Below are 26,144 nucleotides of genomic sequence, written 5' to 3'. Positions count from 1 at the left end.
AGTCCCTGGGGTTTCCCCCCAACTTCTCAGTGTTCTAGGCAATTCTCTGAAACTCTTTAAGTTTCAGAAAAGATCCTGACTTCCTGGCAGAGGGATATTATTACCCAAGAGGTCCTTTCATATCAATGAAATTACAGTATTCTCATCCTGCAGAATAGTTACCAACACTAATTATTTTGGAATCAGCTGTCAGTATACATTCTGATCATGAACTGTTTAGAGAAAAAAATTAAAATCAGTGCTGCACTGGAAGAAAAACATAAACATAAGATGAACATATTATCTGCTCTTATTACAATAGGTCTAATTCGACTTTTTAGAAATGGCAGCTGAAAAATAGGAAATAGACAAAATGAAAGATATTGATTCAAACTCCTCCTTAGAGAAATTTAACAGATGGAAAATAATCACCATAATGATGAAGCTGAGAGCTGGAAATTGTTTTAACCATGAAATACTTTGTCTCCCTAAATGGAGAGACATAGTAGACAAAAGCATCATTGGTTTAGAATATTAAATCTATTATGGAAGATTGTAAACAGTATTACGATTAAAAAAAAAAGTTGATGGGGGAAACCAACTTGCAGGGAGCTTGGCATGAAGCTCAGGCAATTTTATAAATAAAACTAGAAAGGGGTGCAGCAAATAAATAGGACGTGGAATTAATCTTCCAACATTTCACTTGTAAACTTTTCACTGGCTAAAAACAATAAAAGAATCACTTTTGAACTCTGCTAACTCCGAATCCACTGTAAGAAAGTGTCTGTGGCATCTAAGAGGAAGAACTTAGGAGCATCAAAACCAAATCTATTTAGAAATTTGTGCTAACTAGTGACACTATTGGGGAAAGAATTTTCAAGATAGTAGTTTTTGATCCAGGTAATATAATGAGAGATTGGAAGAGAGCTAGGTTACCACCTCTCAGAAAACAAGCAAAATTGTTGTTCACTTCAATATTGTAACAGCTAATAAACAGTGGAAAAAGAAAATGCTGGCTAGCTTCAGTTGCTCTAAAAAGTGATGCCTAGGAAAAGGTATTAAGCAAGAAATAACATTGTTAAGAAAATTGTGAGAGCAAATTCAAGGAAAAACAAAACTTCAGAAAAGGAAGTTATTGGCTAAAGAAAAGCAAAACTTAAAAGATGTTAAAAATAAATTGGAAGCAAGTATGGAAAATCACCAAAATGGAGCACATAATAGATTTTTCTAAATAGATAATAAAAGGTTACATAAAATAATGGAAAAAATACAAATGGAATTTTATCAATGCAGATAGTACAGGTAGCATTGAGAGATAAGGCAACACTGTAGTGATTAAGAATACTGAAATTAAGAGTCAGGAAGAACCTGGTTTGAATGATCCCAGAGACACTATCATTTCTGGCAAATCACTTAATTTCACTTGGCCTTAGTTTCTTAATCTGTAAAATAGGGGGTTGGATTCTGACCTCTAAGATCCCTTCCATTTCTAAATTTGTGATCCTATGAATTAAATGACAGCAACTAACAACCCATGTCACTGCTTTCTATTTCTACAAACTTATAAAGTGCCTTATGCACCTATCAAGGGTATACTTGAAAACATGAGAAAGGAACAGAATGGCTTTTGCATATACTTTCCTAAAATGTGTCATCTCTACAATCATATAACTTATGCAGTGTGGTGAATAAAAGATCATGCTGAGTTTGTTGTTTGAGTTTTTTAAAAAAGCATTTCACTTGGTAGAACAAAATGCAACCATAAAGGCTTGCTTCAAACTCATTATCTTCTACCCAAAATAAAAAATCCCGTGTGCAGGTACATATTTCCATCTTTGTTCAAGGAAATTACTTTGATGGATTAAATGCTGAGTATCACATGAAGTAAGATATAAAGACCCAGGTTTGTCTTGTCATTATCAAAAAAAAAAAAAAAAACCTAATTGATAGCAAGCTGACTCCATAATTGAATAGAAGGTGGGGAGACCAGGCTGGGTCACATTTGGGAATTGTGCTTTTAATGATCTCAGGTGTTTTGTTGCTACAAAAATCCGTGGGAAGATTATATAACTTGGATCCTTGTATAAGTTGTTTACCTATGTTTTGGACTAAATGACCTCTAAAATCATTCATGGCTTTGAAATTCTTTGTGTGACAAGAAAGGAAAAGACTGTCACTTAGTAAAAGTGAATAATAATAAAAGGGACAGCTTAGTTGTATTGCTATCCAGTATTTAAAAAATTAAACCAAATCCAGAAGCCTTCTATACATCAGATAGATCCTTTTGGGGTGTAAATAACAGGATCATGCCAGATGAGAAGGTGGTATGCAGGAATGGAATAAACAAAGTATGAGATTTTTCACTGAAGTACTTGGTGTCTCGTACCATGATATGCATAAAATATTTAGGATTGTAGGCATTAGACTAGGAAGGACTTTAGAGATGATCTAGTCTTTAAATTCCCTGATTTTGAAGAAGAGATTGACTTGAGCAGGTAGTAGTAAATAACAGGTTTGGAATTTGGGCCCAAGTTTTCTGTTCCCTGATCTGATGATCATCTTTCTGAAGTTGAATTTTTTAGAATTTGGAAGTCTATTTCTGGGGCAGCTAGGTGGCACAGTGGATAGAGCACCAGCCCTGAAGTCAGGACGACCTGAGTTCAAATTTGGCCTCAGACACTTAACACTGCCTAGCCATATGACCCTGGGCAAGTCATTTGACCCCAATTGCCTCAGCAAAAAAAAAAAAAAAAAAAAAAGTCTATTTCTTAGATACTAGACAAAAATTAATTTCTACTTCCTTATTTCTGAAGTCTTTTTAGCACAATAAGGCTTGCTAGAGCTTTGAATCTGATCTCCCAAAATCCATCCTCTTAGATGGCACAGTCACTTTCTCACACTGGGTTCTGAGTTAACAAAGTCCAAAGGTGATGATTTTATTGTTGTTGCCAGTGGGAGCAGATTACATTTTTTAATGAAGCTAGAGCCTCCTAACCTTTATGAAGGTTATAATATACTTCCTAACTCAGAGAACCTAGGGTGGCCTTCAGATCAAGATAGAACTTGGGAGTAGGAGTTCAGTGGAGGTTAAAAGTCATAGAAGCGTACTAAATGTTTGCTGAATTATTAAATTAAGTGAAGTCTGACTGTAAATGGCTTGCAAATATTTATAACTTTATGTAAAGTTAATGTATTTATTTGGGAGGCATTCTCTTAGGAAATCAGATCTTCTCCAAGACTTTCTCAGCTTTCTAATTAGCTTAAGTTGAGTTAAGCCAGCTAATGAAGTAAATATGAGGATAGACAAGATATTTTTTTTCCTTAAAGAGAGGAGTATTTGGAGAGTAATCTATGAATATTAGGGAGGTCAGAAATTTGTTTTATTTTGTAATTTTCTTAACTGCTTGATGGGGAATTCACATGTTAAATCATTGGGTTTAGCAACTGACAGAAAAAGCAAGCCAGTTTTGTACTGTGATTTATATGGTTTGTGTACTCTAATTTAGTTTTCATTTCAGCGTGTTATGGATGGCTCAAGAATTTCCATAGTAGTTTAATTTATTTGAGATGAAATAAAACTTGGTTCCTTTTAAAATTCAGATAACTTCTTGGAATGCTAATATACTAAGTTGCTATTTATTAGCATCCAAGTATAAATTAATTTTTCAAAGCTTTTCTAGATATGTGAGAACATTTTCAGTGGCATTGGAGAGTGGGACATAGAAAAAGAGGTTTGGAGCATAGAACACTGTTGCGTATGGCAGGTCTCGGATGAGGGCTTAGGGTACCTAGCACATGAAAGTATTAAAAGTACATGCAGTAGAGAGTTATTTATTAAGAATAAAGAGCACTGAGGAACATTTATCTGTTGGGGATTAGAATCATTGTTCAATTAAAAATGGAAAAATTAGACAGCTATTGGGAGTGGGAGTGTTCAGAAACACCAAAAATTTATAATCAAATCAGCAATTTAAATGTTAAAAAATTCATGAAATACTGAAAAAAGAGTTATGTATGTATCTTAATTATAGAATTCAGGGACATTTTTAGCCTTCAAAGAGAAGAAATAAACATAAACAAAATAAATGTATTTGATTCTGTTAAGACTAACGGATTTTGCTAAAGAAAAAACAATTTCTTAATGGAATGGGAAAGACTGAAAAAGCTATGGTAAATGAATTATAGAAGCCAAATTGTCTTATGTACTTCCATTTAAAAAAAATTGCCCTCCATTATATTTGAAACAAGGAATATGTGTTTAGTGTTTCTCCCTACTAGTTTTGCAGAAGCTCTCTCTTAACAGGCTTGTTATCTAATTTAAAACTTTGAATAATCTGAATTGCTAATAGAAGATTGGTATTTATTCCATAACTACATGTTATGGACTATTGTTGTATGCCATGAAATAATGAAAATGAGGAACTCAGAGAAACATGTGAAGAATTTATATGACCTGATGAAAAGTGAGATAAACTCGAAATAATGTACACAATACCTACAACAGTGTAAATGAAAATGTCATTAAAAGGTAATTAATTCTGTGTAATTGAAAACAAATGAAGAAAAAAGAGATAATGCAGATAATGAATCATGCTTACATTCTCAAGGCACTTCTAGTTTTGTCATTACTTTGATAAAAATTTTAGTTGGAGGTCTTATTGGATGCTTTATATGGTTTTATTTGATACTGGTGAGAACTCAACCTGGAAGAAAAGGAGACTTTTTCCTCCCAGAAGTAAGTGATGCAAAGACATTAATGCTTTAAAAAAAAAAAGAAAGAAAGAAAGAAAGAAAAGTAAGAAAGAAATTTCCTTAAAAGAAAAGAAAAATTGGAGAAAAATATTCACCTTAAACATAATAGACAAAATTACCTTTACCCAGAATCTAAAAGGAGCTTTATAAAAATACATTTCCCAATGGAACAATTTTCAAAAGATTAGGCAGTTTTGATGCTTATTATTTAATTCATTTGATTTGCCTCATTGATTAAACTCTTCTCCCTTGGTTTACATGTTCATTTGATTGTTTTTGTTAATGTTAAGTATATAAAAAGAATAGTTAAAATATTCTTTTGGAATCCTGAGTTTGTATCTTTTTTGGGCAGATTATATAAGTTTGTCTCCTTGCTAGCTTAAGATGACTTTCTGAGATACTATCACTCATCATTTTATGTTCTAACCCCTATATATTTCCTTTAGTTGCTAGTAGCATTTGGTTAGTTCAAAAACTGTTTTAATGCAGCCACTAAATAGATATATGCCAGTAAGTACTTTCTGACCTTTTTCTACCTATTATAACAGTTTTGAAAGATAACTTCTTTACCATGGTCTTTTTAACCCTTTCCCCTTGTTTTTCAAAACTATATTTTTCTTTTAATATTTTATATCAATTTTTCTTATTCTCATCCTTTATTTCTGTTGTTGTGAACCCCATTTTTACTTTTCTTATCTATATATATGTATTTTGGTTATACTGCATTAAATTCTTCATATAATAACAATAAATTAGTCTAGCTTTCCAAAGTCATTTTAAATTCTTATCTGTATATGATTGTATTGTACTTATTCAAATTGATGTTTTAAATTTCTTGGTTTTCATGTTTCATATGATATAGATCAATAAGATTTTTAAAAATGATGTGGCAATTTATTATGAGCAAGAAAGTACTCAGATTTTTCTTTGCATATTTCTAATAGGGTTTTTCTAATAAAAATAAAGAGAATTTGCTTTTTTAGTATCTTAAATCAGTAAAATAATTAACTACATTTATTTTTACAGCCATTCACTCAATGTACCATTGTTATTAAGTCATGCTTGTGTATTGGTTATTTAGGTGACTATTATATGGTTAAAAAGCTCTTGGAAGAAAACAGTGCAGGTGACATGAACATAAATTGCGTAGATGTGCTTGGAAGGAATGCTGTTACCATAACTATTGAAAATGAAAACTTGGATATTCTACAACTTCTTTTGGACTACGGTTGTCAGGTACAAGGCTAAATAATTTGATTTAATAACTGAGATAACTCAAATATTCTTTGTTTTCTAATTTCTTTTAGTTTCTGATTCACTTTTTAAAAAGATTTTTCCTACAGGAACTGCATATATTATGCTTGATTTCTCTAGTCCTAATTTCCTTTTAATTTCTCTCAGTAGTATTTTATAGATATATATTCTATGGTCATAATACCATGCTTGAGATTCTGAAAGACTCTTATTTTATTTTTGTGTTTTTATCAGGGTAATTAATAGTATAGTATATTTGTTCCCAAGAATAAATATTTCTCTAGAATTAAGAGAACAAGTTTTCTGTATCCCAAGACAATTTTAGTGTTGTAATAGCAAATTTTATCACTGTCTTTTAAAGCTGTTTCCATTCTGACCATTTTTCTCATGTTAATTTTTATAAAATTTTCTTTTCTTTTCTTTTTTTGCCTGAAATCTTATCTGTTTGATCACAGATCAAGGTGAATGATCTTTTCCTAGAAAATTTGATCTTTTCCGTTTGTCTTCAAATCAGCTCAGGTAGGAGGACAGGCATGAGAATGTATATTTATCAAGTCCTGGAAGAATTCAGTTAGAGGTCCAGAATAACTTATTAAAATCTATTGCTTTTCTCTGTTTAAGTTCTCTGTTAAGTTTTAATGAGACAGTGCTTCAGATGAATTATTTGTCTGCAAAAGTGTATGTGATGATATTAGGTGGTATGATGATAGAGTAATTGTTTTACATACACAATTTATGAAAATAGTTTTAGTATTTCATTATAATTACATTTCTTAGCTTTATGTACAATGGTACAAATTAATCGAATAGAAAAAAAGAAAAGTGTTGAAGACTATGAATTATACATATATATATCTATGTGTATCTGTCTATATAATCCATTGGTGAGCTACTTGATACCACACAAACATGTTCATACATGTACTTGCACACACATGTGTGAATATATGATATATGTAATGGGTTCCTAACAATACACACATGTAGATACATGTGCATGCATATACATACAGTGTGAGAGACAGCTTGACATAATGCATGAAAAATTAACTTCCGACTCAAGAAGATTTGCATTCAGCTCTTGCCTTTGACCTGTTATGGTAGCTATATGATTATGGAAAAATAATTTTTAATTGCATTTATCTGTATATACTAAAACACATGTAGTATTTATATATATGTATGTATGTATGTGTTTATACTATTATATGTATATAGTTTATACTACCTCATTGACATAATCATATAATTAGTTGACAACTATGCAAGGCATTATTGTAAGTGGATGTTAAAAAGAAATGGAAGACATAGTTCCTATCTTAAAGGGACATGATTTGGGACATAAGACATATAGATAGGAGCACATTTGATGAATATTAAATGAATAGGAATTTAAATGATGAAGAAAGTATTATGGGATAGTTAAGAAGGGCTTCATGGAAGCCTTCATAGAAATAAAATTCTACTTTGAAGATAAATTGAGATGAGTGAGGTGAACAAATGTGTGGAGAGAAGAATGACAAATTTTGCTTGTAAAGCAGTGTATAGACTCACCTACTTAGAACTAGAGAATTGTGGGAAATATTTTAAAGATGATTGAGGCCAAATTCTGGAAAATTTTAAGTGGCAATGCAAGGAGTTTGAAATTTTATTCTTCAGTCATTGGAATGCTTTATGATGAGGAGAATGTGATAAATAATAGGAAGGTTAATCTGATGGATTTGTGTAGAAAAGATTAGTAATCAAAGTATGAATATAAGAGTCTGAATGTAATGTTGGCATTATGAATTTAAATGAAAGAATAGAGATGATAGATTTTCTGAGGCAAGAATCACTAAGAGTTGGTGAATATATGGGGCACGTGAGGAAGGGAAAAGATTTGAGGAATAAAGAAGTCATGGAGCTTTTGAACTTGGGTGACTTTGATTATGCTAGAACTGTTAATAAAAAGTCAGGAAGAGGAAGGCAATTTTAAAGAGTATGTTACTTTGGTTTTAAGTATTTTGAATTTCAGACAATGAAGGAAATCTAAGAGATATCCAAGGCATTCAGAGATTTCAGAATTAGATCTGGGGAAAAGGTCAGAGATGAGATAAGAAAATGGGGGGAACTGTAATAAATGAATGAGATCTTCACTGGAGAGATTATAGAGAGCTAAAGGCTAAGGACTTCATTTAGGGAAGAACATCCATATTTGGGAGGCCAAACAAGGAAGAAAAAAATAGCAAAAAGTACAGAAAAGAAGTTATTAAGAGGTTGGGAGAAAATCAAGCATTTGTGCCAAGCAGAGAATTTCATGAAATAAAAAGTGGTTCACACTGTCAAGTGTTGTAGAGAGGACAAGGAAAATGAGAACTAAGAAAGGGCCACTGGATTTAGTAGTAAGATCATTGGTTATCTTCAAGAGTATAGTTAAGGCATAAAAAGGGTAATCAATATTATATTAAGGAGTATATAAAATACTTTGTAATCCTTAAAATACTATAGAAATGTCCATTTTTATTAAGGAATGTATGGATAGAGAAGAAAAATTGATATCATCTTTGAGGAAGTTGACAATATAAAAGAGAGATAGCTAAAATGGTAGATAAAGTGGGATTAAGAAAAGTCTTTTCAACATAGAGGAAATCTGGGCATATTGGTAGGTAAAAGAAAGGAACCAATGAAGAAGAGGCAGAAATTTGAGAAAAAAGACAAATTCTAAAAAAAAGAGCAACTTTTAGAGAGAAGTAATAAAGAAATGGGATCAGTTATCTGAGGTGAAGAGTGAGGCAAACTTTGAAATAAGAATGTTTCTGTGAGAAAGAATGCAAGAATGGGAATAAGAGATTAGTCTGAATCAGAGAGTATGGCTTTGGTCATTTCAATAGAATATACACATAGAAGTAGATGAGAAGACTGCCACGTGAGGAAATGTGGGAGACAAATGGAAAATGTATGTCTGTGTATTTAAATCCTTATGTAGCCTTTTTGGGATAAAACTATATGAAAGAAGATATCTCTTATTACAAAGTGGTTAATATAGTAATGTTTCACTTATCTAATAGTTGATATTAGTGTATTTTCTATAGAAATAAATCTTGCTTCCTTAGGTATCTGAACTTTTTACATTTAACCATCTTAAGGAAATTCTCTTAAAATGTATTATATACTTGTTGGATTAGGGTTGTGTTTGTTTGAAATAAATTTAAGCTTGATGAATTAGGTTTATAATTATGAACTATGAAATTTAATCATTTATTGTACTTCATTTAGTGCGTAATTTCTATTATGTGGCCTATATATTTTAGCAAAATGAGTTAACACAATGGGATTATGGAGATATTACTCCATTCATTAAGTGGCCTCAGTCTGCTGTCATTCAGATGTGTACTTTCTCACTCTTAGCTTTCATTGCTCAGTATGTCAACAAATAGGAACCTTCCTTCCCATCTTTGCTTATGCATTGTTTATCTTTTGGCAACAGTCAGAACTTGACTTTAACTAGAATTTAATTTTTCACATAATTTCCAATCAATAGTGAATCTGAATCCACATTTTTGGTGATAGAAAATGCATGTATTTTATCTTGACAGCCATTTTCTTTTTTGTTTAAAGCAAAAACAACCTGATTACTTTTCCTCTTATTTGTGGCTGTCTTTGAAATGGTTGGGATTGCTAGATATATGACGATATGATTGCCAGTTAAGTAGGATGGAATTTTAATTGTTCATTTTACTTATTTGTATTTGAATCAATGTTCATTGGTTAGTTGTAGATAGAGCAAAAATTGTTTAAGTTAAAAAGAAAGCAGTATTTGCAAAGCACTAGAATAATAGTGTCATAATATTTTACTCTTATAACATAAGCTTACAACTAAAATAACAGCAACAAAGTGCTTTCTCACCCCTTTTTTGAATATGACATTTCTGCTTTATAAAGTTTTTTGGGTTTTGTCTTTTTTTTTGGAGTAAGGGAGGGAGAGGGAAATCTAAGAGTTGTCAATAGTAGGCCAGATGTATCAAGCAGGAATTTTTATAATCTGTAGGATGTAGGAAGGCTCTAAGCATGTGGATCATGCTCTTGTGGATCAGCTCTGATTTTCTGCATTTTATTTAGTGAGTGTTTCCTAAGTTTATGGAGTGATTATGAAGTATATAAAAGATGTATTCCTTTCTTAGTCTTGAGAGAGAGAATTATAATTGGTTTTGAATGGTCCATTCTAGTGAACAACTTTAAAAAACCTTACATTTAAAAAAAATATAAAAATATATATATTAGTAGGACATTTTGTTAGTTTAATCTACTATCTGTGCTTAAGTTTTTCCTCCTGAACCTATCACTTCCCTTCTTTTCATTTATCTAACATTGTATTGGCACAGCCCAATTTACCTCTGATGGTTGGAAAGCCTCTGACTTTACTAGCTTCTTACTCATTTTTTGTTCTAGGGGAGACTAAATGTCATATTAGGGAGTAAATCGGAAAATAGAAGTTTTCAAGTTCTCTTATTTCTCTTTCCATCTTTAATGGTAGCAGAAGCCTAATCTTTCTAATTTCTGCTTTGTATTGTTAGACTGGTAGCACTTAAATTAGGCATATACATTTTGTCAATAATAAAAGAAAGGTATTGCCTTGGTGACAATATATTTTCTATCTTTTCTATTTTCATGGCTGTATCAATGATCATTTTTCTAAACTAAATAGAGAGTAGTTTATGTTCATAATAGTTCCTGGCAATTTGTCTTCTGATAAATTTGGATTCTTTTGGTCTAGTTCAGAAGTAAAAATCTTGAATAAATTTCAACTTTCTATACTGTGTGGGCCAGCATATTTTCACAGTGAATAAATAGCCCCATTAGTCAAGTATCAGTTACTTAATTAGTTCATGAACTGAAACAAAGGTAAAAGTAACATTGTGGTTCATAGAAATAAGTGAAGGCAAGGAAACATACAATTCATAGTCTTGAAGTTTTTATATTCATTATTACTGTATGTAATACAGTTTTTAAAAATTAGTATAATTAAACTAATTGTAGTTCTAAAACTACTAAGGAATAGTTTACCTTTTAATATTTTCTAATTTCATTTTAACTTCTTTTTTTTTTTCTAAAGTCCACAGATGCACTTTTGGTGGCTATCGACTCTGAAGTAGTGGGAGCTGTTGATATCCTACTTAATCATCGACCAAAACGATCATCAAGACCAAGTATAGTAGTTAGTACTCTTAAATATTTTTTTAATTTAGATTATAAAAATCACAACTGAATCAGTAGAGTAGCTCCCATGCCTTTGTGCACCTATTTATTCATCCTCAAAACTTTTTTTAACTTGAAGAATCATATTCAAATCGATTCTCTTACCATGCAAATTAATTCCCTTAGTGTAAGTTTAGTGCTTTCAGGCATTTAGGGTTAAACCTTTTAGTGACTGAGCTGATTTTTTGACTGAGAGGGATGCCCTCAGTTTTGTAGATGTGTACCAAAATTATTGGCTTCATGGTATCAATCTACGGTGAATAAAAACCTTGCACATGTAGCTTATCTATAAACTGCTTTTCATACATGATCTGAGAATTCTGATTTTTTTCTCCTGGTAACTGAAACCTATCTAGTCACAATTAGAGTAGTTTGAAAAAATAGTGAGTATGAATCTTGCTATGGCTCTATCTCTAGCTTAAATGGGCAATATAAGTGATAGACTTAGAAAGGTGAAAGAAAATAGATCCTACGATAGGCTCAGAAATACCTATGCTATCCACTTCTTTCTATTTGTTTTCCTTTTTATGATACCTGTATCCTAGCTACTAGGCTATTCTGTATTCTTTAGTCTTTGGTTCTAGACCTTAATCTTCTATCCACAACTTATGCTTCAAACTTGTTCCCTGCAAGGATCTACTTATTGATTGTAAAATAGTAGAGATCTTATTCTAATATTGCCACTATTTTCAGTAGAATCATAGAATCTTAGATTTGGAAGGAATCCCTTTTATATTTGTGAAGAGTAGTCATCCAATCTCTTTTCAAAAATGGAAGCTCATTACTTTCAAGGCACCCCATTCTATTATTTTTTAAGTAGAGAATTGAACTGTTTCTCCCTGAGTACTTCTATCCACAAATACAGGTTCTCTTCTTTGGGTCCCAAGAAAACTATTCTCTCTTTCACACGATAGTCCTTCAGGTGTCTAAAGGCCACCATTCTACTTCTTAACTGCCTGCTCTGCTTTGCTTTTATTACAATTTATCTTTCAAAACCTAACTCAAGTTTTACATATTTTATGAGGAATATGGATTTTAAAAATCTGTAGATGATGTCAGACATATTAAAATGTTTAATGACAATGGATACAAAATTCTATAGTTGATGATTAAAACTTTTCATGTCGCTTATTTTTGAAAATTGTTTTTCAACTTTGAGTTATAGATATTATTTAGTAAAAGGCAAAAATACCAGTGAGATATTGCAATTTCAACATACTGTGTTCAAATCCTTAATCTGCTTGTGTATGGTAGATTAAGGATTAGTACAAAGATACTTTGTCCTTTTGTTTGTTTGTTTATCTGCTAGCCTCATTATCCTTGGTAGTAAATGACTACTTATTTTGCATTCTTCCTTTTCTAAGTTCAGTGAAACCTATTGATTTTCCATTCTTGTAGTGAAACTAGTCTTTTTGAGCAGCGGCCTTCAAGTATATATTGTCCTTGTATAGAGTTCTTATTTTAAAATATGAAGTAAGATACTTGGACTTTTTGTGAAAGTATTCTTCAGGAGAGTTTTACAGCATATTTTCTAAAACCAATAAGAACTTTTTCTTTGTGATGTGGTAGTGTGCTGCTCTGTCGCCACCAGTAAAGATATGAAAATCAAGCCAGTGTAGAAATTCTGTACTCTATATAATAAAGGTATCCTTCTATCATGTAACTTTTGGATTTTATAATGGAAGCTAATTGAATTACTTTTGTCCCCATGACAATGTATATATTTTTTGCATGAAATGTATATATTTTTTAAGCTCTTCCATTCCTATTCACTGTTAATCTTTACCTCCTCTTGCCATCACCAGACACCTCTTTACTATTAGCATTCATGCTTTTGTGTAACCATGACAGGAAGACAGTGAAATGATGACTACAGAGCATTTATGTAAAGAATTGTGAACCGCAAAGTAGTGCTAATCCTCCTATTCTTCCATATCATCATCTGGGTTTTGTGGTATCACCATATCTGGGATTGGAGTAGAGAGTTGGAGAAAGATTTCATTTTTTCCATCCATTTATGTTATGTAGTTTTGTTATTTCATGTATTCATGCAATTTCTTTTTTTTCTAAGTTTGTTTTGACATCACTAAAATTGTAAAGAGTGTTTTCCTAGGAAATAAGAATTGGAGAAAGGGATTTTTAATATGAGTATATCTTGCCTACTATTAAATTAATATAAATTAAATTCCAGAAAAAATGAGCAAAAAAGATTTTAAGGATGAGTGTTCAGAATAATGTTCATGTAAATGAGTGATAGAATAACATTATTGTGGGGTTTGATTATAATGTATTAATATTGTCATTAAAATGATGTTGATCAGGACAGTATTATATGAGAAGTACTTCATATTATTTCAGGAGAAATTTAGTATAATACTATATTACTAGTATACTATTAGTGTATCATTACTAGTATAATACTAATACTTAATGCTAATATATTATATTATTTAAACATATGTGTTTATACATGCAAATATAATGCTGGTGCTAACAAGCATGTTTTATAACTAAAAATCATAACATTAAAGAGCCTAATATTACATTAAAAGTCATCCAGTCTAATCCCTTCATTTTATAGATGAAGAAATTGAGTCCTAAATGATTGATTTGGTTGTCATGAGCGCTTTCAAGCTTTTGTATAATTTTGGGAATATACTTTATTATATTAGGACACTTGCACTGCAGTGTATTTTTACATGAAATAATGGAAAGTATTAAAAATCATTGTTTATATTACTTTTTGAGAAATTTCCCTTTTTTGCCTTAAAAACCTAATTATGAAAGTTTGCTTTTTTGCAATTTTCTTGTTGACATGATTATATTTCATTTAGATTAAAGTTAAGTTTTTGGCTTCAGTTATATGAAAAAACAAATAGTTCCAAGAGATGTGGATAATAATTTTAACTATCTTTATTATATTCTTTAGGTTTCTAGATGTTTTTCTTCTTCTCTAGATCTTTTTCACTTCAATCTCTTGGAAAAACTTATTCTATCAGCTGCAAGTTATAACCTCTGAATATTGATATAAATATCTTTCAGAAACTAATGGAGCGAATTCAGAACCCTGAGTATTCAACAACTATGGATGTTGCTCCAGTCATTTTAGCTGCTCATCGTAACAACTATGAAATTCTTACAATGCTTTTAAAACAGGATGTATCTCTACCCAAACCTCATGCAGTGGGTTGTGAATGTACACTATGCTCTGCAAAAAACAAGAAGGACAGTCTAAGACATTCCAGGTCAGAAAACTAAGGTGCTAATTTATGAGGTACTTGATAGCTTTAATATAGTATTGTGCATCAGTAAATCAGTTCCTTGATTGTTTCTTTTTGTGGTTCTTCATATTTTGTTGGAAAAACTAATTTTGTACAGCTCCTTTTACTTCCACAGGGAACTACTGGCAGAAAAGGGTTGGGGAGTGCTAACAATGTCACAGTTCTTAGAATATCATTAATCGCAATTTTAGTTGTTGGTATTCTTAATGTACTGTATCTCCATGATGGTAGAGTCACATTACATGAATGAATAAGTCAGTAAGCATTCATAAAGTTCTTACCACATGTCAGGTACTACTAGATACTGAGCATACAAAGACAAAAATGAAACAATCCTTGCTCTCAAGGAACATATGTTCTATCTGGAGAAACAACATATATATTGATAAGTATATACACAGTGTGTGCAGAGCAAATGCAGGGTAATGTTTTTGGTGGGCTAGGGCACCAACAATTAAGAGGCCAGGAAAGTCTTCAAGGAAAAAATAGTGCTTGAGAAAAGTTTTGAAGGAAGTCAAGTATGTTAGGAGATAGAGGTGAAAATGGAGTGGTATCCAGGGCTGGAGGACACAGTGCTAAAAAGTAGCAATGGGGGGTGGAATACCATGTGTGAAATAAAGCAAGAAGACCAGTTTGGCTGGACCATGCAGTGTGATAAGGACATCCAGTTTATAATAATATGAGAAAGGTAGATTGGGGGTCAGCCAGAGTGAGGAGGTTTTAAAAGTCAAACAGAGGAATTTATGTTTGATCCTTGAGGCAATATGAAGCCAATTGGAATTGATTGAGCAGGGAAGTGACATGGTCACATCTATACTTTAGAAAAATTGCTTTGACAGTTGTGAGTAGAATGAATTAGAGAGGAGAGACTTCAGAGAAGGAGACCAGTTAAAAAAATATTTCAATAATCCAGGAAAGAGGTGATGAGAATCTGAATTAGGATAATGGCCATATCAGTGAAGAGAAGAGGGTATTTAAATGCGATGTTGTAGAGGCAGAAATGGCAACATTTGATAATGATTGGATATGTCAGGGGATGGCTTCTGTGAAAGGGAAGAGTCAAGATAAGGCTAGAATTGAAGACTTTGGTAATGGAAAGGATGATGATGCCCTAGATAGAAATAGAGAAGTTCAGAAGAGGAGTAGGTTTGAAGGAAAAAATGAGTTCAGTTTAGGATATGTTGAATTTGAAATATTTTTGGGATATTCAGTTTGAAATACCCAGTAAGCCTTTGGAGAAACTTAACTGGAGCTCAGGAGAGAGAAACTAGTGCTACATTTTTGAATTTGGGAGTCATTGTCATAGAGATGACAAACCCATGAGAGCTGTGTGATAGAATATAGAGAGAAAATAGAAAAGGGCTTAGAACAGACTCTTGGGGAATACCTACAGTTAGAGTTTGATGTGAATGATTAAAACAAGGAATGGTCATTGAGGCATAAAGAGAACCAAGAGAAGGTATTGTCTTAAAAATACAGAAAAAAAAGGAGTATCTCTGAGTCAAATACAATCATTATTGTCATTTGCTGCAGAGAAGCTGAGAAGAATGAAGACGGAGAAAAATTGCATCAGATTTGGCAATGAAAAGATCTTTGGATGAAGAAATAGAGAGGATTTGGCAAGATTTTCCAAATGTTTTTCTAAAACTTTTATTTTGATATTCAATGACTTGCGTGCAAAAGTAAATAAAGGAAGAACAGCAAAAGCTAAATGGGAAAATAGGGTTCAGTTGAAATCAAGATATGATAATGGCTAATGCCTATAGATTACTCATAAGCACCATACTTTTACATCATGAACACTTTAATTAAGAAAAGAATTATATGGCATTCAACAAGATGAGCACCTAAAGACAATATTAAAAATGAAATTTTATTTCTAATAAGCAGAACATTACTGGTTCCAGATATATAATCATTTTAGAATCAGTTTGTGTAGTCAGAACAAAGGACAAGGTAAATACCAAACCAGAGGAGATAATAAAGAGAGTATACTATGTATCAATTAATAAGCATTCATTAAGTACTTACTGTGTGCCATAGCATCCTCTAACTGTCCTAAGTGTCAAACAGTAACATTAAAATCTAACTTTTTTTAGATCAGGAAAGATGAGGATTGAGAAAAGATCGTTGGATTGTTAGAAGATCACAGTTAACTTTGGAGAGAATAGATTCAATTGAGTGATGAGGTTGGTAGTCAGATTTCAGAGTTAAGAAGAGAATAAGAAGAAAGAAAGTATAGACTTTCAAGACAAGATGATTTTCTCAAGGAGTTTAGTCACAAAAGGGTAGAAGTATGTGGGAATAATTAGTAATGATGGATAGATCAAAGGAGAGATTTTTTTTAAAGATGGGAGAAATATGGACATATTAATAGGTAACAAGGAAGAAATCAGTAGACAGGGAGTAAAAGAGTAGTGAGAGAGAAGGGATGGTAGAGAGGGACAGTCAACTGCAGAAGATAGGATGAAGGGGAATCACTTGTGTATGGAAAAGAATTATCCTTGGCAAGGAGAAGGACCATGTCTTCATGTGAGGCAAAGATGAAGGTGGAAATAGTATGGGAAGACAGCTGAATGTTGCATGTGAGGTGGAGGGGGAAAAGGAAGCTCTTGGATTGAAACCCCAGATGTTACAGTGAACTATGAGGCAAGGTTCTCAGCTCAGAGAGTGGAGGAAGGGAGAATCATGAAAGGTTTGAAAAGGACCAAAAAGTTTTGAAAAAGTCACTATAGTGAATATGGCAATGAAAAGGGATTAGGGATATATTAAGAAATTGCCTTGCTCCTCTGAGGGTCCAGTTGAAATTATATAGCATCAACCAACCAATCAGTAAATATTTTTAATGTATATACTATGTACTAGTCCACTGTGTACACCTAGTTGTCATAGTTTAACAATTTTCTCTACCTTTGTTCAGCAGTATGTGAACTGGAGCAAAATGGTGTGATTGGAGTCCTCCAAGACTGAGGCTTGGCAGGGCAATATTAGTGATAACAGATTCAAGGATAGTTTAGTAGAATATAGTTTGGAGTTGAACTGATTCTCCAATAGGTTAGAACAGGGAAAGGAGTGTAAAGCCAGAGAAGGGACCATTGCCTGGGAAAGAATTGAGGGATAGAGGGTTTGGAGATCCTAGTAAGTATGAAGAATGGGGTTGGGGTTGAGGGCAATCATGCAAGGGAAAAAATTGGAATGATAAAAGATGATTATTAAGTAAGGGAGTTTCATGAAGATGGAAGTGAAACAGTTATGGATCATACTAGGATCAAGATTGTATTCATCTCTGTGTGTAGCTAAGGTAGCTGAATATGAAATAAAAGTGACGAATAGATCTATGAGATTAAGTCTGGTGGATAGAGTGCTTGAAGAACTATGGATAAAGATTCACAATATTATATAGGAAGTATCAAAAGAAAAAGAAGAGTAAAAAAGTGGCTGTCTGAGGAGGCTTTAACTAAAAAAAGAAGGAAAATGAAAGGTAAAGAACAAAAAAGATATATGCCCAGCTAAACGCAGAATTCGAGAGAATAGCAAGAAAAGATTAGAAAGTTTTCTAAACGAGCAATGCAAAGAAATAGAAAAACGCTACAATGAAAGTTCTCTTCAAGAAAAATTAGAGATAATAAGGAAAAGTTTCATATGTAAAAATAGGCATAATAAGTTACCAAAATGATAGAAATTTATCAGAAGTAGAAGAAATTAAGAAGAGTTGGTAAGATTCCACAAAAGAACTAAGACAGATCTTAACATTTCAAATAATGACAATAGTGGAGTTACTGACATAGAGCCAGACATCATAGAAAGGACAGCAAATGGCCTTGGGAAGCATTTCTAATAATAGGGATAGTGAAAGTGATGGAATTCTAGCTGAACTATTTAAAATCCCAAATGATGATACCATTAAAGTTCTGCACTCAATATGCTAGCAAATTTCGAAAACACAACAGTGGCCACTGGATTGAAAAGAAAGTTTACATTCCAACCTTAAAGAAGAGCAATGTCAAAGAATGTTCACATTACTGAATAATTGCTTTTATTTCACATGTCTGCAAGGTTATACTTAAAATTCTGCCAGTAAGGCTTCAGCAAAATGGGAACTAAAAATTACTAGAAGAGCAAGCTGGTTTTCAAAGAGGCAGAGGCATTAGAGATCAAATTTCTGGATTTGCTAGATTATGGAGAAAGCAAGGGACTTCCAGAAAAACATCTACTCTTGCTTAATTGACTACTAAATATAACAAAATGTAGCAAGTCTGTACAAGAGATGGAAAAACAAAATTCTCTCTCCTGAGGAACCTTTATGTGGACCAACTAGTAACAGATAGAACCGAAAATGAAGTAATTGATTGGTTCAAGACTGGAAAAAGAGTGTGACAAGACTATCATTTTATCTATTTAACTTATATGCAGAGTATATCATGAGAAATGCCAGTCTAGATGAGCCAAAAGCTGAAATTAACTTTACAGAAGAAATATAAACAATCTCACATATGTAGATAATACCACTCTTGATGGCAGAAAGGAAAGAAGAATTAAGAAGATAAGGATGGAAGGGGAGAATGTAAAAGTTGGCTTGAAGCTTAACAGCAAAAACAAAAAACAAACCAAAAAACTCTTAAGATCTTGGCAACTGGTCCCATCACTTCCTGGAAAATAGAGGGAAAAGAAATGGAAATAATATTAGATTTTATATTTCTGGGCTCAAAGATCACTGCAGATGGCACTGCAGTATGAAATTAAGACGTTTGCTCCTTGGAAAGAAAACTATGGTGAATCTGGACTGTATACTTAAAAGCAGAGATATCACCTTGCCTACAAAGGTATAATCAAAGTTACAGCTTTTCCAGTAGCAATGTATTGCTGTGAGATTGGACTATAAGGAAACTGAGTGCTATAGAATTAATACTTTCAAATTGCTGGAGAAGACTTGACAGTCCAGTCCCTTGGACAACAAGATCAAATTAATATTTAAAGAAATTAATTCAGGCTATTCACTGGAAGCTCAACTACTGAGGCTGAAACTGAAATATTTTGGCCACATAAAGAGAAGATAGAAGTCATTGAGAAAGAGCCTGATATTGGGAAAAGTTGAAGGCAAAAAGAAAATGAGATGACAGAGGTGAGACAAATACATGGTGTTAATGGAAACAATGAACATGAACTTGGACAGACTGGGAGATAGAGGATAAAGGGCCTGGTGTGCTATGGTCATGGGGTTACAAAGAGTTAGACACAACAGACCATCAGCAACTGAGGTAGAATGAAGTAGGTCATAGTCAATGAATAAATTGAGGAATTGGGAAGTTGGCACATTAGCAGGGACGTTGGAATCCCTTAGTATGAAGGCATAAGTTTTGGAAGAAAGACAGCAAGCCAGGGCCTGAACTCATTAAGGAAGGAGGACATTGTTCTAAAGGTCAATAGAAAAAGCTACTAAAATCTTGATTGGGTGAATTTCAAAGGAGGAGAGATTACTGATTGATGGTGAAATAGGAAGATTCTGCAAATGGCAATAGAGAGCTAGGAGTAGTCTGACTCTCCACTAGGAATGTGTCAGGAGATGTGAATAAAAAGTACAACCAGTGCAGTATGAACAATTACATCAGCTCCACTCCAAGCCTACTTGGACAAAGTGTCACTTCCCCAAACTGGCATGTAGAAAAAAAATAAAAATGTTAACTATGATTAAAACTTGGAGAAATTTAATGTAAAAGAATTGCCATAGTGAGAAGATTGAAAGAGCTGAGGAAGTGTCTCAGCCAAAAACACTTGATCTTCTTGCCAAAGGGTAGCACGAGTTTGGAACAAGCTCATTTATAAAATAGAAATGAGAAGAACAGGACATATTTCCCTTCACATACAGTTCAGCCAAACTGGTCTTGAAGTCATTCCTCTTCTATCAACAGCAGTCTCTATTCAAGTTGTCATTGACCCATGGCAGACACTTGGTCTCCAGAACCCAGTTCAGACCATACTTCATACAGAAAGCCTTCTTTGATCCCCCATTGTCAGTACCACTTCTCTACAAATGGTTTTTAATTTCTTTCATATACATCTTGTATGTCCTTGTTACTATAAACTAACATGTATTCATGCTGTCTTGTTTCCTCCAAAAGGAGGAGCTTTACAGCAGGAATTATTTGATTTTTGTCTGTCTCCAACATCTATAGCATAACTCTTTATATTCTTTTTGATTGGTTGAATGGTAAATGGAGTTAATGGAACAAAGTGCAACATCTTTGGGAAAAGGGATTCTGAGGTCTCTCAAAGTTATCTCTGCTATTGATGATATGAGAAAAGGAAGGTTGATGAACTTTGTAATGACATCCCCTACAGATATAATTCCAAAATATAGACATTAGAACAGTAAAGTTCTGCCTTCCTTACCTTTCGGGACAGCAGAGCCATAGGACTTAAGATATTTTGATGTAAAATAATTGGTGAGGAAACCTGCTACTGCTTCATATGTCTGTGGAGACCAACAGAGTCTGCTATGGTATGAAGATGATTAACAATTAATAATTAACAATTTGAAGTATACACCCTTCTATTCAGACAGTTTGATTTTTTTTCTGTTAATTTTCCAGAAAAAAGAACAACATATTTGTCTTACAAATATTTTGTGGTTTTTATTCTCATGTGTATTGTCACTGTATCTTGTATTTTTAGTTCTTGTTGTTTATGTAAATAGCCGATAAACTAAGTTAGTGTTTAATGCTTCACATTTTATACACACATAAGAGAATTTATGTCTTATATATGTTTTAGAGATTTTTTAAAAAAAACAATCACTTGGTGGAGAAGCTTAAAAGCTCATCAGATTTGAAATTGGGAAGGATTTAGTACTTTACTAATTCCAATTAACAATTGTGATAATATTCAAGCTGACTTCATCATAATTGGCTTTTGTGATGTTTTATTTTCTGTTCCAGATTTTTAAAAATTGGCAATTTGGATAATTTTTTATGAGATCTACAGATTGAAAGTTATAGAAGTAGCTTTATTTAACCTATAGATGATTTTTTTTCTCTGTCAATATTCTATACACTAGTTTTTCCACTTTTCAAAATTGGAACATTTTTTCTTACCTCTAAATAAAGTTTAGGGATAAAGGATAAAAAATGGACTGATGCTTTTATGATATAGGTTCTGGATGACGAAACTACTTTTACCATTGCAGACTGGCAAGTTGGCTAGGACCTACAGTGTCACCTAGAGCACTGAGATTTAACAGCCTTTCCCAGAGATGCACAGCACTATGTCTCAAAAGCAGGTCTTCCTGGCTCCAAGGCTCACTCTCTAGTTATGCCATAGCTGTGTCACTATAAGTATGATAAATAAATTATTATATTTAGTCTTTTTAAGAAGAAGTAACTAGACACAACAATCCTATATTGAACTTGAACTTTCAATTAGATGACATAATTCATTTTTTATAAGAAAGGGATGTAAACATTCTTGGGATCAAATCTGATTTCATAAAACAGGGTTCTGCATTTAGAGAGAAAACTAAAGCTTAGATATTAAAGACACATCAAATTTTTTGTTCTCCACTTTTTTGGGACAGATTCAAATATATTAAGCTCTTAATAAATATATTATGATTGCTGGTCAGATTTTCCACATGTCTTAAAAAAAGTAAATGCTTCATTATCCTTAACTGCAATTTTAGGAAAAAAAATTATATTAAAATTACTTATTAGGTAAAATATGTTTATAATAAGAATGGGCAATTTCATTTTTTTTTAATCACAGGTTTCGACTTGATATCTATCGTTGTTTAGCCAGTCCAGCCCTCATTATGTTAACAGAAGAAGATCCAATTCTAAGAGCCTTTGAACTTAGTGCAGACTTAAAAGAGCTAAGTCTTGTGGAGGTGGAATTCAGGTAACATAAATATAAATTGAATCAAACTAAAGATTTTTATAGTACATTTACTAGAATTACATATTTTTCACAGCTAATCTTTGACTATTCAGTAAACCTGTTCTATAACTTTTGTGTAGATCATTCGAAGACTAAAATAATGGGAATCTGAGGACAGATATTTATTAGAGTTTGTTGGGTGGTTTCCCTTCCAAATGGTCATTTAAAAATACCATTCAAAAAATTAGAACCAACATAAATAATAAGCACATTATCTGAAAGTATCTAGTTAAAAATTAAGTAAGACGTTTAATGTTTAAGATTATAGGATCATAGATTTAGAGGTAAAAGGGACTACAGATGCCATCTAGTCCAACAGTCTCGGTTTACAGGTACAGCGAATGAGCCCCAGATAAGGTGACTTAAGTTACATATATGATAAACATTAGAAGAAGGATGTGAGTCCAATCCTCTGACTTTGGAGTCACAGTACTGTCTACTGTGTCAGAGAGCATGAATTCATTAATATTAATATTTAGAGGACTGTTGTTAGAATAAATCCTGTGACACATGAATTAAGAAAGCAGAATAGGAAAATCAGTGTATAACAAAGAAAGTGAAAAAAATGTGAAAATTCATTTTTCCAATGGCTCATAAAAAAACAGTTCTCTGGTATGATTATTTGGTTACCCCAGCCAAAATTGCTGTGGAAAAATTCAGAATTATAATATAACATAATAATATGATATTATATGATGATAATATATTGAAGGTATTTCCTAATATCTTTTTTAGCTCAATATAATGCAGCATATTTGAATTAGAGATTAATGAATACCGTTTCTATTTTAATTTTTGAAGTATATTTGAAGGTAATCATTTTAAAAGTAGTTATTATATACTGATGTATTTTGTAGGAATGATTATGAAGAACTAGCTCAGCAATGCAAAATGTTTGCCAAAGATTTGCTTGCCCAGGCAAGGAATTCACGGGAGCTAGAAGTCATCCTAAATCATACATCTAGTGATGAGCCTTTGGATAAACGGGGACTTTTAGAAGAAAGAATGAATTTAAGTCGTTTAAAACTTGCTATCAAATATAACCAAAAAGAGGTATGTGACATTCTATGCTGCACTGAATTTATCCCTTATTGACTTAATATTTAAGTCCTATAATGTCATATTGAAAAAAATCTATGTATTTAAACTATGTATTAAATTAAAATTTAAACTTTAAATTATAGTTATACAGTCGTGGTCTGGTAATATTATACCTTGTTTATTGAAATATTTCATTTAAAAAAGAAAAAAGTATCATCTTTTAAAAATAAACCTTATTTACTATTTGAGGATAAGACCATAACATGACTGAATTGAATCTAACTTTGTATAGATTCTTAGTTGTATAACAGTAAATTCTCTTGAAATTCTTTTCAACACCCACTTTTTATATAATCTAATTAAATTAGGCAAAAAAAATTTCACCAACATGTCTAAATCATTCATGTTTGTGCAAAATCCAAGAGTATGGCTCTTCTTTTTTTTTTTCTATGACCAAAATACTTTTAAAGATGTCATAATTCAAATAAAAAGCATATCAATTCTGCTTTGTCTTCATTCTTCACAAATTAGAAATGTCATTTTTAGCCCTTTATGCAATACAGAAGTGTATTGAAATGAAAATGATTGGAATTTGTAATAGGATTTAACATGGACATACTAGTATGTTGATTGGTCATTTTACAAATGATAAAGAAAAGTTATAAGAACTGGATGCTTATAAATACAATTATTTCTTTGTCTCACAATTATGTTATAACTATAGAAATTATTCTACACTATATCAGAGTCTTAAATTTCTCCATAGAAGCATCCTCCAGAAATAGAAATATTGTATTTGATGTTTTTTCAAGGTGATGTTTGTAACATTAAAAAGATTTTTTTTTTTTTAAATCATAGTGTCTTTCCCATTTGGGTCTCTTAAGAACTTGCCTTTTTTTCCTGATCTTTGTTAAAAAGCTATTTTACTATTTTTTGTAATTATAACTTTTTAAGAATGCTCTTCTTAAAGATAAAAATGCATTTTATCCTGAATATGCTCTGTTTTTCATAACTAGAGAATAGTCTGTGATATTGGAGGATTTTTAGAAAGCCATTAAAGTATGATGCTGTATGTCCTATGTACCTGATGCAGTACATTGGTGGATCCCTAGTTTTGTCAGTGGAATAATCTCCAGAGGTTTTCCTCTTGTTCTTTAAGCATCTAGGGGAGTAACAATGTGCCATTCACGTTTACCAGGAGTTCGCTCTGCATGACCAGTGTACCTTGTTTTTAGATATGTATGTCCTCAATAAGATCTTTTATGCCACTTTTTCATGCAAATATTCATTGATAATGTGTGGCTGCTTATTTACACACACTAATCTGCTAACTTAGGCTCATCGTCTAGCTTTTTAGATAGTTTAGTTCTTAGAAAATATGTTTCTCATTCACAAGATTTTTCCAGTGGTCAGACCAGCTTCTTTCAGATTACCATGCTTTTACCAAAGGACTTACATGCAAAACATCAGCTGGGACTTTGGTGAAAAGCTATTTTTCTGATATCTACCTTGATATTTCATATTATCTTTCAAATCATCTGTCAGAAGAGTCTTTTATGATTTTGATGTAAGTTTAGGAGAAACCTTGTTTGTAAAAAGGCTTAAAGTCTATTATTTTTTTTTGAGTTAAAAAAAATGTATTCCAATTGGTTTAGCGAATAAAATGAGATCTTATTGTTTTTACAGTTATCAATTATGTGACTGTAAATTCTTCTTCACTTAAATTCAATTTCATTTTTAGTGAGAATATTATTTATTCTTAGGTCCACTTTGTGTCCTTTGATAGAAGATATCCTCTATGTGTTGGATGAAGGCAAAATATTAATAGTAATGAAAGTTAAATTGTAAAAAGTTTTGTGTTTTTTGCCACTTCATACATGGATATCAATGTCATTACCTGAAACTCCAAGTTAAAAACAAAGAATAAAGTAAGTCCAGATAGTTCAAGTTTTCTGTGGTGAAAAAACTTAATATAAGATTAGAATTACTAGTTATGAGCAATTACATTATCAGTGTTTAGTGTGTAATAAGCTAATAATATGACAGAAATATTGAGAACTTGTTTTATAAGTAAAGACAATATTGGGGTAAGTTGACAGAAATTCAGAATGTAAGAACTTGTAGACTCTTTCATTGCAAACTTTGATCACATGTTCTACAACCCATGGTGGGTATGTGAAATGCAAAGATTCATTGAAAGGCTAGACTTGAAAGTTGGACTCTGATAATAATGCTGTTTAAAGAAGAGGAGGTTGGGAGGCAGTGTACATAATTTTTTTGGTTTCTTGGTTTCTGAAGGAGGTTGATCAGATGCTTCCACTGAAGAAAAAACCAAGAAGAAATAGAAATCAAGAGTGATTCAGACTATATAAAAAGTAGATTTTCCTAAAAGGAAAGAACTATTTTAAAAGTTCCAGAGAAAAAGTTATGGGATTTCTGCCTTCAAAATAGTATAGATTTTAATATGTTAATATAGTATATAGATTTTAATATAAACTGGGTATAGCAGAACAAATGTGTAATTCCTTTTTTGGGGGAAGGAAAAACTATTCCTTTAATTCTTTGAACTGAAAAGTTTATGGATAGAGAGAAGAGAACATATTTCTCTGGTAATCCATTATTAAATGGGGGGAGGAGGTCATTAAGAGTGATAGAACCAAGTGCCTAACTAGC

At 32.2% G+C, this 26,144-nt stretch overlaps 1 protein-coding gene across 4 annotated transcripts in view; it reads left to right on the top strand.

The window, feature by feature from the left end:
- Window positions 1–26,144, top strand: part of TRPC1 (transient receptor potential cation channel subfamily C member 1) — a 68,107-nt gene that overhangs the window by 7,376 nt on the left and 34,587 nt on the right. Inside the window, exons 2-6 of one of the 4 annotated variants that reach the window (XM_051983337.1) lie at window positions 5,813–5,967; window positions 11,078–11,179; window positions 14,263–14,465; window positions 22,260–22,391; window positions 23,288–23,483. In XM_051983337.1, the coding sequence (XP_051839297.1) occupies window positions 5,813–5,967; window positions 11,078–11,179; window positions 14,263–14,465; window positions 22,260–22,391; window positions 23,288–23,483 (788 nt within the window). Of the gene's footprint in view, window positions 1–5,812; window positions 5,968–11,077; window positions 11,180–14,262; window positions 14,466–22,259; window positions 22,392–23,287; window positions 23,484–25,270; window positions 25,400–26,144 lie in introns of those variants that run through there. The other 3 variants (XM_051983338.1, XM_051983339.1, XM_051983340.1) reach the window with 3 other exon arrangements.

The sequence above is a fragment of the Antechinus flavipes genome, chromosome 3 (genome assembly GCF_016432865.1).
Source record: "Antechinus flavipes isolate AdamAnt ecotype Samford, QLD, Australia chromosome 3, AdamAnt_v2, whole genome shotgun sequence".
Taxonomy (NCBI): Eukaryota; Metazoa; Chordata; class Mammalia; order Dasyuromorphia; family Dasyuridae; genus Antechinus; species Antechinus flavipes.
The sequence above is the reverse complement of the archived record's forward strand: the minus strand, read 5'-3'. Positions and strand labels throughout refer to the sequence as shown.